Below are 15,682 nucleotides of genomic sequence, written 5' to 3'. Positions count from 1 at the left end.
AATGAAGACTCTCTGTTTAAATATCCAGCAGGTTTATTCATGCCTTAGCTTTTACTCACTTTTAAGTAATAGATTACGTAGAGTGGAAAGGAATAGTTATTCTTTGGAAAATATTTTTTTTTTAAGTTAGCTTTATACTGAAATTCCATGCTTGCAATTGTCCGTTTACTAGACTTAAAGTGACGTGTTCATCAGTCTATTCATTCATTTCTAAGAAAGAAGACCTAGGAAAAAGAAAGAAGTCTTTCTTCACAGGAAACAAGGAGTAGGCTGGTAGGATCTGACAATGGTAGAAAAAGGCATGAGAGGTAATAGAGTAGTCAATTTTGGAGGTAATTGAGGTGCCTGCAGGTTGGAAAATGTAGGTGCCTGAAATCAGTCTTTCCCAGTACCAACCCATGAATAATGGATATAGCTATGGGCATAGTTTACAAATGACAGCTTATCACCGGAAACAGGATTGTACAGCTCAACTGACAGCTGCCAGTTAACCATAAAACTAGATTATTTCTCACTCCTACATTCTTTTCCCCTTTTGACTTGCATTGCTCAATCTCACCTAGTGTTGTTCCCATGACCTGAAAACTAAGCCTATGTTCCTCATGATGGTATAGGGATTTCTCAGTTTGACTCTTCACTTCAAATGAAAGAAGGATCAACAGGCACCAGAAACTAAATCTGGCTTCAGACTTGTTTTTAGTATTTTCTGCAACATCTGAAATGGAGAACTGAGACACCCACAGGAAACTGAGGAGCCAAGGAAATGTGGAAAATAGCATGGTTACGTCCTCTGGTTCTCACACTGCAGGTTCTCCCATTCTGGTTCTCTCACCTTGTCTCCGGTCCCACCATTATGGTAGCATCTTTAGTGCCACTGACCTTAGGACACGGCCAAGGAGCAGAAAAAGAGGGTTCTCCATTCTCAGCTCTATGGCCAGCTTTAGCTATGTTAATCTCAGAATAAAGACTTAGACACTTTTTATGTGTGACTTTGCATCCCGTATTTTTCCATTTTTACATTGAGTAGGCTTCAAAATACAGGTGTACTTATAACCAATACATTTAAAACAGAAAAAGAGATTAAACATGGTGTTTAAAACAGAGAAGGAACTATGTATGGTGCTTTTTTCCAGTTATTTTAAACTGAGCTGTGTATTTGGTACATGGGTAGGAAAAAGCCTGAGTGGACTTCATTAAAGCAAGGACGAAAAATGTACTTCCTATTACATACTGTCTACTTCACATCACCATTACCTCATGCTAATCCTAACCTTCTTTCTTTTGAAAGTTTTAAAATTTCTAATATTATACATGCTTGTGTTGAATATAGCCCTCACAGTTACCTGCAAAGAAAACATTTTGTCTAGGCTAGTATTTCCTAAAAAATCTTCCCTCATATATGAGTTCAGGATATTGATAGATGTTATATAAAGAAAAAGACAATTAGAATGGACTCTGTTATCAAAAATGTTCAAAAAATGCTGGGTAATTTTTTCAGAGTTCTTTAATTTAGGACTTCACAGAACTTTTATTGTGTTAATTTTCCGAGTTTGCCTTAGGCAAATTCTCTTAAATGGACATTGTTTCTTAGAGGGTTTACCTGAGAAATCAATATGGCAGTACCATTTCCTGGACTCAGTAGCTCCCCCATGGAAGTAAGCCTGCTTCTCCAACATGAATTGTGTAAATGTGAATTAGTATGTTTTACTTAAAAGACTACTACTACTACTAAGTCACTTCAGTCGTGTCCGACTCTGTGCGACCCCATAGACGGCAGCCCACCAGGCTCCCCCGTCCTGGGATTCTCCAGGCAAGAACACTGGAGTGGGTTGCCATTTCCTTCTCCAATGCATGAAAGGAAAAGTGAAAGTGAAGTCGCTCAATCGTGTCCGATTCTTAGCAACCCCATGGACTGCAGGTCACCAGGCTCCTCCATCCATGGGATTTTCCTGGAGAGAGTACTGGAGTGGGGTGTCATTGCCTTCTCCGACTTAAAAGACTAGTATATTGTAATTTAAACATCACAAAGATATATAACTGAGCCAGTTACCTCATTGAGAAATATATGGAAAGAGTAATAATGCACAACAATAATGAGGAAATAAAAAAACTAGGTCTCTACTGGGTTCTCTTTTCAGCTCTAACTTTACAGGCAGAATAAAAACATTTGGCCATATCCCTGTTTCCCAAATTTTCCTGATCTTAATAATGTGGAATGGGAATTGTTAAAAATTCACAGTCCTCAGGCTCCATTGAAACTGAATTTCCAGAGGGTGGCAGGACAGGGAGAGAGGAAGGGAGAGAGAACCAGATGATTCCATTGATCAAGAAGTTTCAAAAAATAAACCAAAAACCTAGGGAAGGTGATATTTAAGTTTCCTTTAAATTTTACAATTCTATGAAGATTAACTGCTTTTTAAAGAACTCTTTTGGAGCAATTGAGTTTTAGAGGCTTTATTATCTAACTACATATTTTCCATTGTAAATGTGATTAGCATAATACAGAGAAGTAGAACTAAAGGGGAAAATATATTATTTTTACCACGATTTACCAGCAACATAACCAATGGGATCTTTTATTATTATTTTTATTTTTTTATCTTACTTTCTTATTTGGGATTTTCTTCAAATTAGATGCCATGGTTAGTCAAGGAACAGTCCACAACCATTAATAGTACAAGACATTGGGTTGCTTGGGTCTGTGACAATTCCATGCCTGTTCTGAATTTCCATACCTGATAAAAATCCTTTAGTTAATTCTTATCCTATGAAACATGAAAAATTTACTGCTTCTGCCCACTCTCACTTGGCAACTCACCTGGAAGTATATTTGTCCCAAACTCTAGGCCATCAGGCAAAAGTACATAGAAACTCCCAGTTCAGTGCTTCCTTTCTGTCCCAGAGTTTGACTTTAACCCAAGGCTTATACTAATGGGGGGGATAAAAACTGAACCATCTCGGCAACAGATAACTGCAGTCTCTGTCTTGGTTGCCATAGGAACCAGGCTATTGCTCTGTATGCTAAGCTAAATTATTTTTACCTGTCTCTTCTGGCCATTGGTATTTTACTTCTTTATTTCAATCATCTATTTTCAATCTGATTTCTTTGGCTAACAGAACTTTTTAAGTGGGTATTTTTCGTCCTTCCATTAAAAAATGTCTAATGAATGTAGAAAACCAAACAGGTGCTTTTAAAAAGCAATTATACATAAATGCTTCCTTTACATGGTAGGGTGAAGTGCTGATCAGTGATGTGATTCCTTCATCATTTAGAATATAGAGAAGTATAACCTTTGAGGTAATTTAGATGTCTAAAACTGAAATGAAATTTTATTTTAATTTTGAATATGTCAGCAAGTGATCGATTTTGATGTGCATATAGAAATTAGTAAAAATAGAAAATTAGGACTTCCCTGGTGGTGGTGTGGGCAGAAATATGCTTGCCAATGAAGGAAACATGGGTTCCATCCATTGATCCTGGAAGATTCTACCTGCCTTGGAGCTACCAGGCCTGCAAGTTGCAACTACTGAGCCCGTGTGCTGCGACTACTGAAGCCTGCGCACCCTACGAACCATGTTTTTCAACAAGAGAAGGCACCGCAATAAGAAGCTTGTGCACTAGAGCTAGAGAGTAGCCCCTGCTCTCTGCAGCTAGAGAAAGCCCACACACAGCAATGAAGACCCAGCAGAGCCAAAAAAAAAAGAAAATTAATGTTACTTTTTAAAATTATACACTTTTTTCAAAGTAATGAACATCATCTTAATATTTAATATGTATATAACATACAACATGTTTGCACAAGTCCATTGCTACCTAAATGCCTGGCTACATTATGTCTTCTCATCATTGACTAGGTTATATAATATATTTATTTGCCCAGGGAGAACTAGAAAATATAATTGAAGATCTCAGAGATCCAGGCTTTGTATTCAATCAAAGGCCCCTGAAGGCAAAGACATTGACGTATACATTTCTGTAGCACCATTGTACATACACTTTGACTTATATTTAGTAAGCACTCACGAATATTGAATCAATAATTATCCTGATGAGTGTGCTTTACTTCTACTTACAATATTTACGTATATTGTTTTCCATTTCAGTTTAGACACAGGCCAAATCCAGAATATGGGGAAAATACTAGATGGTGATTTCTGTTTTGCTGAACCAAGTCTGATGGCATTCTATAAACAGCGATAAGACAATAGATGCAAAAGTAATGTCATACTAAACTGGAAGTGTCCAGAGGCACTTTGGGACTCCTGCATTACATTTCAAATTTTACTTGCTCTTTTGTGATTGTTAACTATTTATGGAGAAGGAAATGGCAAACCACTCCGGTATTCTTTCCTGCAAAATCCCATGGTCAGAGGAGCCTGATGGGTTACAGTCCCTGGGGTCGCAAAGAGTTGGACATGGCTAAGCAATTTCACTTTCACTTTCTTTTCATGGTAGCTCAAGATGATTGGTATGGTTTTTATTGAGGTTTGCATGCTCCATGATTTTAGGCAAAAAATGAGGTTTACGAAAACATTTAAATCATACTGTAGAAGTATTATGCATGTTGTTTTTTGTAATTTCAAGACTACAGCATCAATGAGGATTTATAAAAATACTGTTGAAAAATCGACTTTTCAATTAAGTGTTATTTTTAATTCATGACTGTGATAACTGATTTATAAGATATACATTTAGTCATAGGCCCCAATCCTGGACCAGAACTCTTAAACCTTTGGAATTTCTTACATCAATGAAATGATTTTGAAAAGACTCTAAGTCACCTAAGAACAAAGTGGGGGTCAACGGAGGAAGCAATCACTTGATCAAAGGGTTGGAACTTTCAGGCCCCTTCCTGTGCTCCTCACCTCCAGGGAGGAAAGGGCTGGAAGTTGAATCCATATACAATAGCCAATGAAATAATCATTCATGCCTATGCAATGAAGCTTTAAAAAGAACCCTAAAAGGAGAGGGTGCAGAGAGCTTCCAAGCTGGTGAAACGGAAGTCTACCTTATGCCATCAGGCTGAGCCCAAACATTGCGGGGACAGTAGAGCCTTCATTCAGGGTCTCACCCTATGTATCTCTTCACCTGGTTGTTGATTTGTAACATATTCTGTAATAATTGGTAATCAAGTGAATAAAAAGGTTTCCTAAATTTTGTGTCTCTAGCAAGTTAATGTAAGTAAAGGAGGGGCTGTAATCCAATTTACATCCACTTGGTGAGAAACACAGGTAACACCTAGAATTATAATTGGCATCTGAAGTGGGGGGGCAGTCTTGAGAAAGTGAGCCCTTAATCTATGGCATCTGACATGATCTCTGGGTAGACAGTGCCAGAACTGAGTTGAATTGTAGAGCACCCAGATGGTGTCAGAATGTGAACTGCTGTCAGAATTAAAATGACATTATTATTGAAAAGTATTGATAACTTATAGTTGCGTTTGGAGGACATTTTTATTACTGTCATAGAGGAAAGTTTAGGGCTAAGTTTATCTAATTTGAGCAAAACTACAGAAAGCATTAACAAATTTTGTACTATTAAGCTTGAGATGATATATAATTTTTTAGATTTATGGAGGTATAATTGATATACACAAATTACACACATTTATCTTTTTAAACATTAGCTAATAATATGAAATCAATGCTGTCTATCCATTATAAATCAATCTCCACTGATAAATAAGTACTGAGTTACAAATACTGTTTTGGAGTTCTGTCAAAAGTAAGTATAAACTGGGGGCAATGAATGACATGAAGAGATAATGAGCATATTTACAATGGAAAAGGTTCAGTGGAAAGTGAAATGCTATATACTTTGAGCTCTTTTTGTTAGTTTTATTAGTGTAATTTTGCTTTTCCTGCCACTAAGTGGCATGCCACCAACAAAAAACAAAACCTTTATCCTAACAAAAAATTAGCTTAAAAAATGGGATATGAACTTAAACAAGAGATAATGAATCATTAAGGATCACTTTATTTGGCTTTTTGAAGAGTTTGAGGAATTTTAGAGAAAATATACCACATTCTCTTATTTCTATAGACTCACTCCTCTAATTAGTTACTAACAAACTTTTAGATTATGATATTTTTCCATACTGCCAAATGTTACAGGCATTTTTTACAGTAGATGTAGGGGACAGTTAGGAAAACAAAACAGAATTAAAGAGGATATACTTTAGAGATTAAGAACTTCATTTTGGAGTCAGATGATCTCAGTCTGAAAGCTACTTTTGTCATTTACTGTGTGACCTAGGCAAGGTGCTTCCTTCTCTCTAAGCTTGATTCCTCTTCTATGAAATAGAGATGATTATAATAGTATCAACTCATAGGACTTTCATGTGGATTAAAACTGATAATCTGTTAAACCACTTGGCATACAGTCTGACACAGTAAATGCTCAATCAATGTCACCTATTATTAAATCTATCTTAATTCTATTTTCATGCCAACAATATACTTAAATAAATCCCAAATAATGAGAATTTATTTTAGGTTTAAAGTTGAATGTATATTTCAAAATTATATGACTTTCTAAACATTCAGAAATTTCTTTCTTGTGATCTAAGTTTCTGTGTGATTATTCTTAAAACTAATTATTTTGAGTATTCTCCTTAATAAAGCTCTAGGGAAACTATACTTGTGGACTAGTATTCTCCTCCTCATTATATGTTTTTTCTTTCTGATGATCACAATATGGGCTTCTATTAAGCTCACCAGATATTCTTTTTAAGTAATAAAGCAATAAGTTACAGAATAACTTGCTCATAATTTGGCCAGTACTATATATAAAGGAAACTCAAACTACCTTTAGTTTCATAATATGGTCCTGTAGCATTTATCATACTAGCACTTGCAAATACTATTATTATATATTCTTGTCTCATTTTTCTCCAGGTAGTACTTGACTACTGGTACTAGGTTTTATGGGCTTCCCAGGTGACACTTGTGGGAAAGAACTCTACTACCAATACAGGAGATATAAGAGATGCAGGTTCGATCCCTGGGTCAGGAAGATCCCCTGGAGGAGGGCATGGCAACCCACTCGAGTATTCTTGTCTGGAGAATCCCATGGTTAGAGGAGCCTGGTGGGCCACGGTCCATTGGGTTGCAAAAAGCTGGACACAACTGAAGCGACTTAACACACACACACACACACACACACTAAGTTTTATACTTCTGTGTCTCTAGAGCTTATCCAACATATTTATTTATCAAGTATATGTGTGTGTTTGTGTGTATGAGACACTGTTAGTCTGAATTCTTATCTTCAACAATGTAATGGGCCACTGTTGTTTTGTTTTCCTTCCATGGAGCCCTTCATTTCCCACTGTATTTTTCTGGTGTGGTCCTCAGTCAAGGAGCTACACTTCTTTCACCACAAGGATGAGCGCAAGACTCAAGCTGGCCAATCAGAGTTCACTTTCTCAGAAACTGATGTGGACACTGGTGGAGAGAAAGCCCTTCGTATCAGATCATGAACTGTGAGCATTATATAAGATAGGAGAGTCTAAAGACATGCTTCCATCAGATGGAGAGTGAAGTTATTAATGAGGAAAGCAAGGCAGAGAAGAGAGAATTCATCAGTTATTCAAAAAATGAATGTAGTCATGGCCCAAAGCATCTGCCCCTGCACTTTTTGGTTATGTGACCCTGTAAGCTGACCCTCCTCCTTTCATTTTTTGCTTAAAATGGTTTCAATCAGGCTTCTATAACTTGCATTGTTATAGCATTGACTGATAGATAATATGAGACTAGTCAATAAAGTTTTAGAATCCACAGTGCCATCTTCTTAAACCTGACATTACAAAATTTTGTAACAGCTAAATCTGAAAACGAAATAGTACATTTTATATAGGCTGGTGCACGGGGATGACCCAGAGGGATGTTGTGGGGAGGGAGGTGGGAGGGGGGTTCATGTTTGGGATCGCATGTACACCCGTGGTGGATTCATGTCAATGTATGGCAAAACCAATACAGTATTGCAAAGGAAAATAAAGTAAACATAAAAATTAAAAAAAAAATTTAGCCTAACATTTGAACTATAACTAGCCTCAGTAATAAGAGAATCATACAAGGTAACAAAAGTTCAGTTTGCTTTTATGGTAAAGGGGGCAGAAATAGTCAAGAATTTGATCTTTTACTAAGAACCACAGTGGAAGTGAGAAATAGATTTAAGGGACTAGTTCTGATAGACAGAGTGCCTGTTGAACTATGGACGGATGTTCATGACATTGTACAGGAGACAGGGATTAAGACCATCCCCAAGAAAAAGAAATGCAAAAAAGCAAAACGGCTATCTGGGGAGGCCTTACAAAGAGCTGTGAAAAGAAGAGAAGTGAAAAACAAAGGAGAAAAGGAAAGATATAACCATCTGAATGCAGAGTTCCAAAGAATAGAAAGGAGAGATAAGAAAGCCTTCATCAGTGATCAGTGCAAAGAAATAGAGGGAAACAGTAGAATGGGAAAGACTAGAGATCTCTTCAAGAAAATAAGAGATACCAAGGGAACATTTCATGCAAAGATGGGCTCGACAAAGGACAGAAATGGTATGGACCTAACAGAAGCAGAAGATATTAAGAAGGGGTGGCAAGAATACACAGAAGAACTGCACAAAAAAGATCTTCACGACCAAGATAATCACGATGGTGTGATGACTCACCTAGAGCCAGACATCCTGGAATGTGAAGTCAAGTGGGCCTTGGGAAGCACCACTACGAACAAAGCTAGTGGAGGTGATGGAATTCCAGTTGAGCTGTTTCAAATCCTGAAAGATGATGCTGTGAAAGTGTTGCACTCGATGTCAACATATTGGAAAACTCAGCAGTGGCCACAGGACTGGAAAAGGTCAGTTTTCTTTCCAATCTCAAAGAAAGGTAATGCCAAAGAATGCTCAAACTTCTGCACAATTGCACTCATCTCAGATGCTTAAAGTAATGCTCAAAATTCTCCAAGCCAGGCTTCAGCAATATGTGAACTGTTAACTTCCAGATGTTCAAGCTGGTTTTAGAAAAGGCAGAGGAACCAGAGATCAAATTGCCAACATTCGCTGGATCATGGAAAAAGCAAGAGAGTTCCAGAAAAACATCGATTTCTGCTTTATTGACTATGCCAAAGCCTTTGACTGTGTGGATCACAATAAACTGGAAAATTCTGAAAGAGATGGGAATACTAGACCACCTGACTTGCCTCTTGAGAAACCTATATGCAGGTCAGGAAGCAACAGTTAGAAATGGACATGGAACTACTGGTTCCAAATAGGAAAAGGAGTACATCAAGGCTGTATATTGTCACCCTGCTTATTTAACTTCTATGCAGAGTGCATCATGAGAAATGCTGTGCTGGAGGAAGCACAAGCAGGAATAAAGATTGCCAGGAGAAATATCAATCACCTCAGATATGCAGATGACACCACCCTTATGGCAGAAAGTGAAGAGGAACTAAAGAGCCTCTTGATGAAAGTGAAAGAGGAGAGTGAAAAAGTTGGCTTAAAGCTCAACATTCAGAAAACCAAGATCATGGCATCCGGTCCCATCACTTCATGTGAAATAGATGGGGAACAGTGGAAACAGTGTCAGACTTTATTTTTTTGGGCTCCAAAATCACTGCAGATGGTGACCTCAGCCATGAAATTAAAAGACGCTTACTCCTTGGAAGGAAAATTATGACCAACCTAGACAGCATATTAAAAAGCAGAGGCATTACTTTGTCAACAATGGTCCATCTAGTCAAGGCTATGGTTTCTCCAGTGGTCATGTATGGATGTGAGAGTTGGACTGTGAAGAAGGCTGAGCGCCAAAGAATTGATGCTTTTGAAGTGTGGTGTTGGAGAAGAATTTTGAGAGTCCCTTGGACTGCAAGCAGATCCAACCAGTCCATCCTATAGGAGATCAGTCCTAAAAGAGACCTAAGTGTTTATTGGAAAGACTGCTATTGAAGCTGAAACTCTAATACTTTGGCCACCTGATGCGAAGAGCTGACCCATTTGAAAAGACCGTGATGCTGGGAAAGATTAAGGGCAGGAGGAGAAGGGGACGACAGAGGATGAGACTGTTGGATGGCATCATCAACTCAATGACATGAGTTTGGGTAAACTCTGGGAGTTGGTGATGGACAGGGTGGGCTGGTGTGCTGCAGTTCATGGGGTCTCAGAGTCAGACATGACTGAGCGACTGAACTGAACTGAGAACCACATAGTGAAAGCGAACCTTTGCTTTTTATCCACCCAACTTTTCTTCTAATCCAATTGTTTTCTCTTCATCATTCCATTGGAATTTGGTAGGAATTAGCCAACTTGGAGGCTTCCCATGTGATTCAGTGGTAAATAATTTGCCTGAAATGCAGGGGGCTGCCTGCCAAGCAGGAGACACAGATTTGATCCTGGGTCGAGAAGATCCCCTGGAGAAGGAAATGGCAACTCATTCCAGTATTCTTGCCTGGATAATCCATATACAGAGGAGCCTGGCGGGCTATAGTTTTTGGGGCTGCAAGTGTTGAACATGACTTAGTGACTAAACCACCACCATCAATACTGTACATGTTAATACTGCTGCTGCTGCTGCTAAATCACTTCAGTCGTGTCCGACTCTGCGACCCATAGATGGCAGCTCACCAGGCTCCTGTCCCTGGGATTCTCTGGCAAGAACACTGGAGTGGGTTGCCATTTCCTTCTCCAATGCATGCATGCATGCTAAGTCGCTTCAGTGGTGTCCGACTCTGTGCGACCCCACAGACAGCAGCCCACCTGGCTCCTCTGTCCATGGGATTCTCTAGGCAAGAATACTGAGTGAATTGCCATTTCTTTCTCCACATGTTAACACTAGCTCTCAGTAAATGTTTGCTGAGTGAATAAAAAATACATAGATGTATGAACGAATGAATAGCAGTATGGTCCCTCTCAATGAGCTCACTCTATCTGGGGAGGCAAGTAATTAATTGGCTAACTAGTAATCAGCCAATGTACGATAGAGATAAGATCCAAATGGTGAGAGAGTATAACACGAGCAGAGATGAACTGTTCCTTTCACTTATGCCTTTTTAAAATATCTACCCTATTGTTTATGCTCAGGGGAGTGTTTAGAACTCACTACTGAATGACTGATGAACAAAACTCTGAAATCTTTTGAAAAAAGGGTTGCCATAAAAATTTATTAAAATAATAAAACAAATAAGAACGTTAGATAAAGGAAACACTTCTGGCTGCCTACAGCAAATAGGTTGAGAATATCTTGACATTCTACAATCCAAAGTGTCGCAAAGAATCAGACATGGCTGAGAGACCTGTCACATAGGCAGGCACGTTGACAAAGAGGACTTCTACACAGTCATAACAAAGAGAATAGCAAAGTCTTTGAGTTGCTATCAAGTCATTTCTAGATACGGGGGGACAAGTGATACTACATTTGTGAATATGGGTATCCCAGCGATAACTATAATCAGGAAAGTTCATAAACACCCAATGTGGAAATAATTATAGGGTGTCTCTGCTTCAAGTGTGTGTGTGTTTTTTTTTCCTCAGAGGCTATTTTTACAAGAGGACTATCTCAATATTTGACCTCCACCTTGTTAGTATTCTTGCCTCGAAAATCCCAAGGACAGAGGAGCCTGGCGGGCTATAGTCAACAGGGTCACAAAGAATTGGAAGCGGCTGAGCATGCACACACATTTGTTTGGTCTGACATGTGCACAACAGGAAGGTTTGCTGCTGAGAGCAAAAGGGGGTACTAGTTTCCAGTCGGATAAGGCAATGGCACCCCACTCCAGTACTCTTGCCTGGAAAATCCCATGGACGGAGGAGCCTGGTAGACTGCAGTCCATGAGGTCGGGAAGAGTCCAACACAACTGAGTGACTTCACTTTCACTTTTCACTTTCATGCATTGGAGAAGGAAATGGCAACCCACTCTGGTGTTCTTGCCTGGAGAATCCCCGGGATGGGGGAGCCTGGTGGGCTGTTGTCTCTGGGGTCGCAGAGTCGGACACGACTGAAGGGACTTAGCAGCAGCAGTTTCCAGTCTCGACTGTTGTCCGGTTTCTCATTATTTCTGGCTAGATTCACAGCTACCTAAGTGTTCTGCCTCCAGAATGTCCTTCTGATCACTGTATTTACATTGGTAAAAATAAAGTGATCCTTTATAAAACAATATCAAATTCTAACCTTCCAGCATCTTAAAAGGATTTTTGCTTGCTTCTCCAACTGGGATATTTTGGAAACTGTGGGGATGGGCACGCCATGATGATTTGGGTGAGAAGTATGAGAAGCTGTTGGAAAACTATGGGGCCTTGTGAGCCTGAGTCCTTCAGTGGTAAGTAGTTTAAAACTTTTTTTTTTAATGGTAAAACAAATAGTATAATGTTACAGATTTAAATATAAGAGTCTTGGGAATTTTAAAGAGAAACATGAGACCTTAAAAGAATGCCAACGTTTTGATGGCAGCTATTGCATTTTATTCAATCTCAGATGCAATTTTTGTGAGAAAGGTAATGAAGAACCAACTAGAGGGGAAAGTTCCAGCAGCTCCTGACCTGTAATAAGCCCCTGCTCAGCCACATATCTTCCTGGCCCAACCTACTCTTTCTGAGAAGACACTCAGACTTTTCTACCTCTGCAACTTTGTTCTTGTTTTTTCTCCACCTGGGGGTCTCATCTCTTGCCTCATTTGCTTGACAGCTTCTCTTGCCTGCCTGCCTTCCTTCCTTCCTTCAACATTTCATAAGCTCTACTCTGCCAGGTGTTTGACTAGGTCCTGGCAAGGTGTGGATTATCTTACAATGATGGTGATGAGGGCAGGGGGAAGTCATACAGGAACACTGATAAACAAAATAATGGCTGATGTTGCTTGTCATGTACATAGCACCTTGATGAACACTTTTCACATATCATTCTACTTAATTCTTATATCAACACTGAGAAATAAGTTGTGTCATAACTAAAACTTTCCTCAATGTCACACAATAAATGACTCAGTCAGAATTAAAGCACAAGTGCATGGGACTCTGTTATGCTTTTAAACATCATTTACCACCCAGTTTGATAAGTAATCTTCTAGACTCATCTTAAGTATCTCATCTCATCTGTTTTTCTTCCCTGAAAGTTCCCACATTAAAGTATAATGATTTTCCCCCACTCTGCTCCTGCGTTCTTTATCACCATGACTTCATTGGGGCCATTTGTATATGTTGCCTCTCTCACCAGGCTCAGAAAACGCCCAGTATGGGTGCCACCTCTGAGTCGTGGGCGTATCACCTCTGCCTGGCACAGTGGACCTGCTGAACATGGCAGGACAGGGTGGGTCCTGCAGTGAACCAAGCTCATGAACACTTTGCAAAGATCAAGCTTGTCTGCCCACAGGCCTTAAGGTGTGTTTTGTTTGGTCTGCAGAAGCATTTTGAACTAGCTTGCCAACTTTTAGTAATAAAGAGTTTATTTTCAAATCTGGATTTCCAGATTCTTTTTAGAATTGAAAGATTTGAAAACATGGGTTAATCCTTCCTTCATGACCACAGTTGGCCGGAGCTGAGTGGCAGCCATCTGCTCTGATGTGCTGTAGCCCCCACCATGCCTGGTCTGCTATCATGACTACCTCACTCATTGATGCTACTGGCAAGACCAATGGTAAGAACTGCAACCTGACTGCTGTGCAGTCTCTAAAACCTCTTACTTCCTATATATCCATATAATGACTATAGTCTACAAATAAGATAATTTTTAAGGTAAAAACAACTGCAAGTAAAATTCAAAGCTATCAATATGGTGCCAATACAACATGAATAACAGTAGGCTATTCACATACTGGCCTTCCCTGGTGGCTCAGATAGTAAAGAATCTACCTGCAGTGTAGGAGAACTGGGTTTGATCCCTGGGTCGGGAAGATACCCTGGAGAAGGAAATGGCTACCCACTCTGGTACTCTTGCCTAGATAATCCCATGGACAGAGGAGCCTGGCAGGCTACAGTCCATGGGGTTGCTGAGAGTCGGACATGATTGACCAACTAAGCACACACACATACATTCATTTACCACTGTTAAGTCCCATTTACTATGAATAAGTTAAGAAAAACAAAATGTCAAGTGTAGACAGCCTCATTACTATATAAATATCAAAATATGTATCTGAGTATGGCATGTATGAGCTCTTATCTCAAATAATCAGAGACTCTCAGGCCTATTTACAACCAACTCATGGCCTTTACATGGCTGTTTCAGGTCACACGTAAGACGGTATGTACAAACTACTATAGTGTTGTTTTAGTAATTACAATTACAAAACCTTTGTTAACATATGATCTTCAATGATTGAGATAGATATTAGGGTCAAGTTTATCTTTGTATTGTGACAGTTTATGAAATGACTTGCTAAGCAAATATACTAGGTTAAATTGTTTATTAAAAAAAATTGTTTACTTGACACAAATTTTAGAGTCATGAATTCCCAACAATGTAAGTGCATTGTAAGCAAAAGCTGGATACTGCTTAGGTTGGTATTTTGATATAATAAGTACAAATCATTTTTCTCTATTCTTTACCACAGGAATCTTGCTAGACAGTGCTTTTTTTTACCCTAATTAGATGTGCAATATTTATTTAAAAACAAAATACTGTTCCTGAGAAACATATTGTTTTACTCTGACTTTTCTTCAACTCAGACAGCTCTTCCCCCAAGTCCAGTGACTTACACCCCACTCTACTTAGTAGCATAAGTGCAAAACAGAGGGCCACAGTTAAGAGTAAATCCCAATTAGTCACCTAAACTTTCAATAGACATATCCATTATATTAAAATACCATGCTTTACTAATGCAAGGATTCGTAGCAAAACAATAAATGCCTAACTGTGATGAATAGCTGCTTAATCACCTCTGCAACATAGGGAACAAATAAACCAGGCCAGCCCATTTTTGCTTAGTCCTGTAATAGACAAAATTAGAGTCTACAGTTTTATTTATTTGTTACATTAGAGGGTCACCCAACATCTGAAGATAAATTTGAGTGCAAATAAATGGCTTACCTCAGAAAATAACCTTAAAAACAATGAAAATTGATAGCAAAATAATGTCCTACCTGGGTAACTTTCTCTGTCACATTGTGTGTTCGATCTTTAACTTTGGGCGCAATAATGGTTTTATCTGAAGAAGGAGGGGATGCATTCTTTTTTTCAGCTTTGACATCTGAAAAATTCAGAGTGAGCTGTGGAATCTTGTTAATGGTGCTGTATTTGTTGAGGTTTGAATCCGACGTGGATCCCAGGAGGCTTGACTTGATATGATTAAAAGGCCCTAAAAAATTGGAAAGTATTTGTAAAAGCAATATCAGGAAAAATTAAGAAAGAGATGGTCTCGAATGACCTGTTGGTAATTCATGACCATTGCGACCCTGATTCAGATGGGACTAAATGCAGCTGGTTGATACCTGCTCACCATCCACCATATGGAGCTGCATGTGAATACCCAAGGATAAGATCATGCCCTAGGTGTGCACTCAGGGAGCAGATGGCAGCGTTAGCTATTAATTGGCTTCTTTCATTAGAGGCTGGAATAGAAGAAAGAACACTACTCCCTATTATTGTCTAAACTCTATATTCAAAGTTTCTCAAGAACTTTTTTATAACTTAACAATTATTCAAGGAAGGACTTTTATAATTTATGAGTTAATCAAGGAAGGTGAAAATCATGTTGGCCATGAAAT

At 38.9% G+C, this 15,682-nt stretch overlaps 1 protein-coding gene across 1 annotated transcript in view; it reads right to left on the bottom strand.

Annotated features, from left to right (window-relative positions):
• The window catches only part of KCNH7 (potassium voltage-gated channel subfamily H member 7), a 531,172-nt gene that overhangs the window by 109,724 nt on the left and 405,766 nt on the right, over nucleotides 1-15,682 (bottom strand). Inside the window, exon 6 of the mRNA XM_069574330.1 lies at nucleotides 15,059-15,273. Within this exon, the coding sequence (XP_069430431.1) occupies nucleotides 15,059-15,273 (215 nt within the window). The remainder of the gene's footprint in view (nucleotides 1-15,058; nucleotides 15,274-15,682) is intronic.

Source organism: Ovis canadensis, chromosome 2, assembly GCF_042477335.2.
Source record: "Ovis canadensis isolate MfBH-ARS-UI-01 breed Bighorn chromosome 2, ARS-UI_OviCan_v2, whole genome shotgun sequence".
NCBI classification, from domain to species: Eukaryota; Metazoa; Chordata; class Mammalia; order Artiodactyla; family Bovidae; genus Ovis; species Ovis canadensis.
Note: the sequence above shows the minus strand (reverse complement) of the source record. Positions and strands in the feature narration are given on the sequence as shown.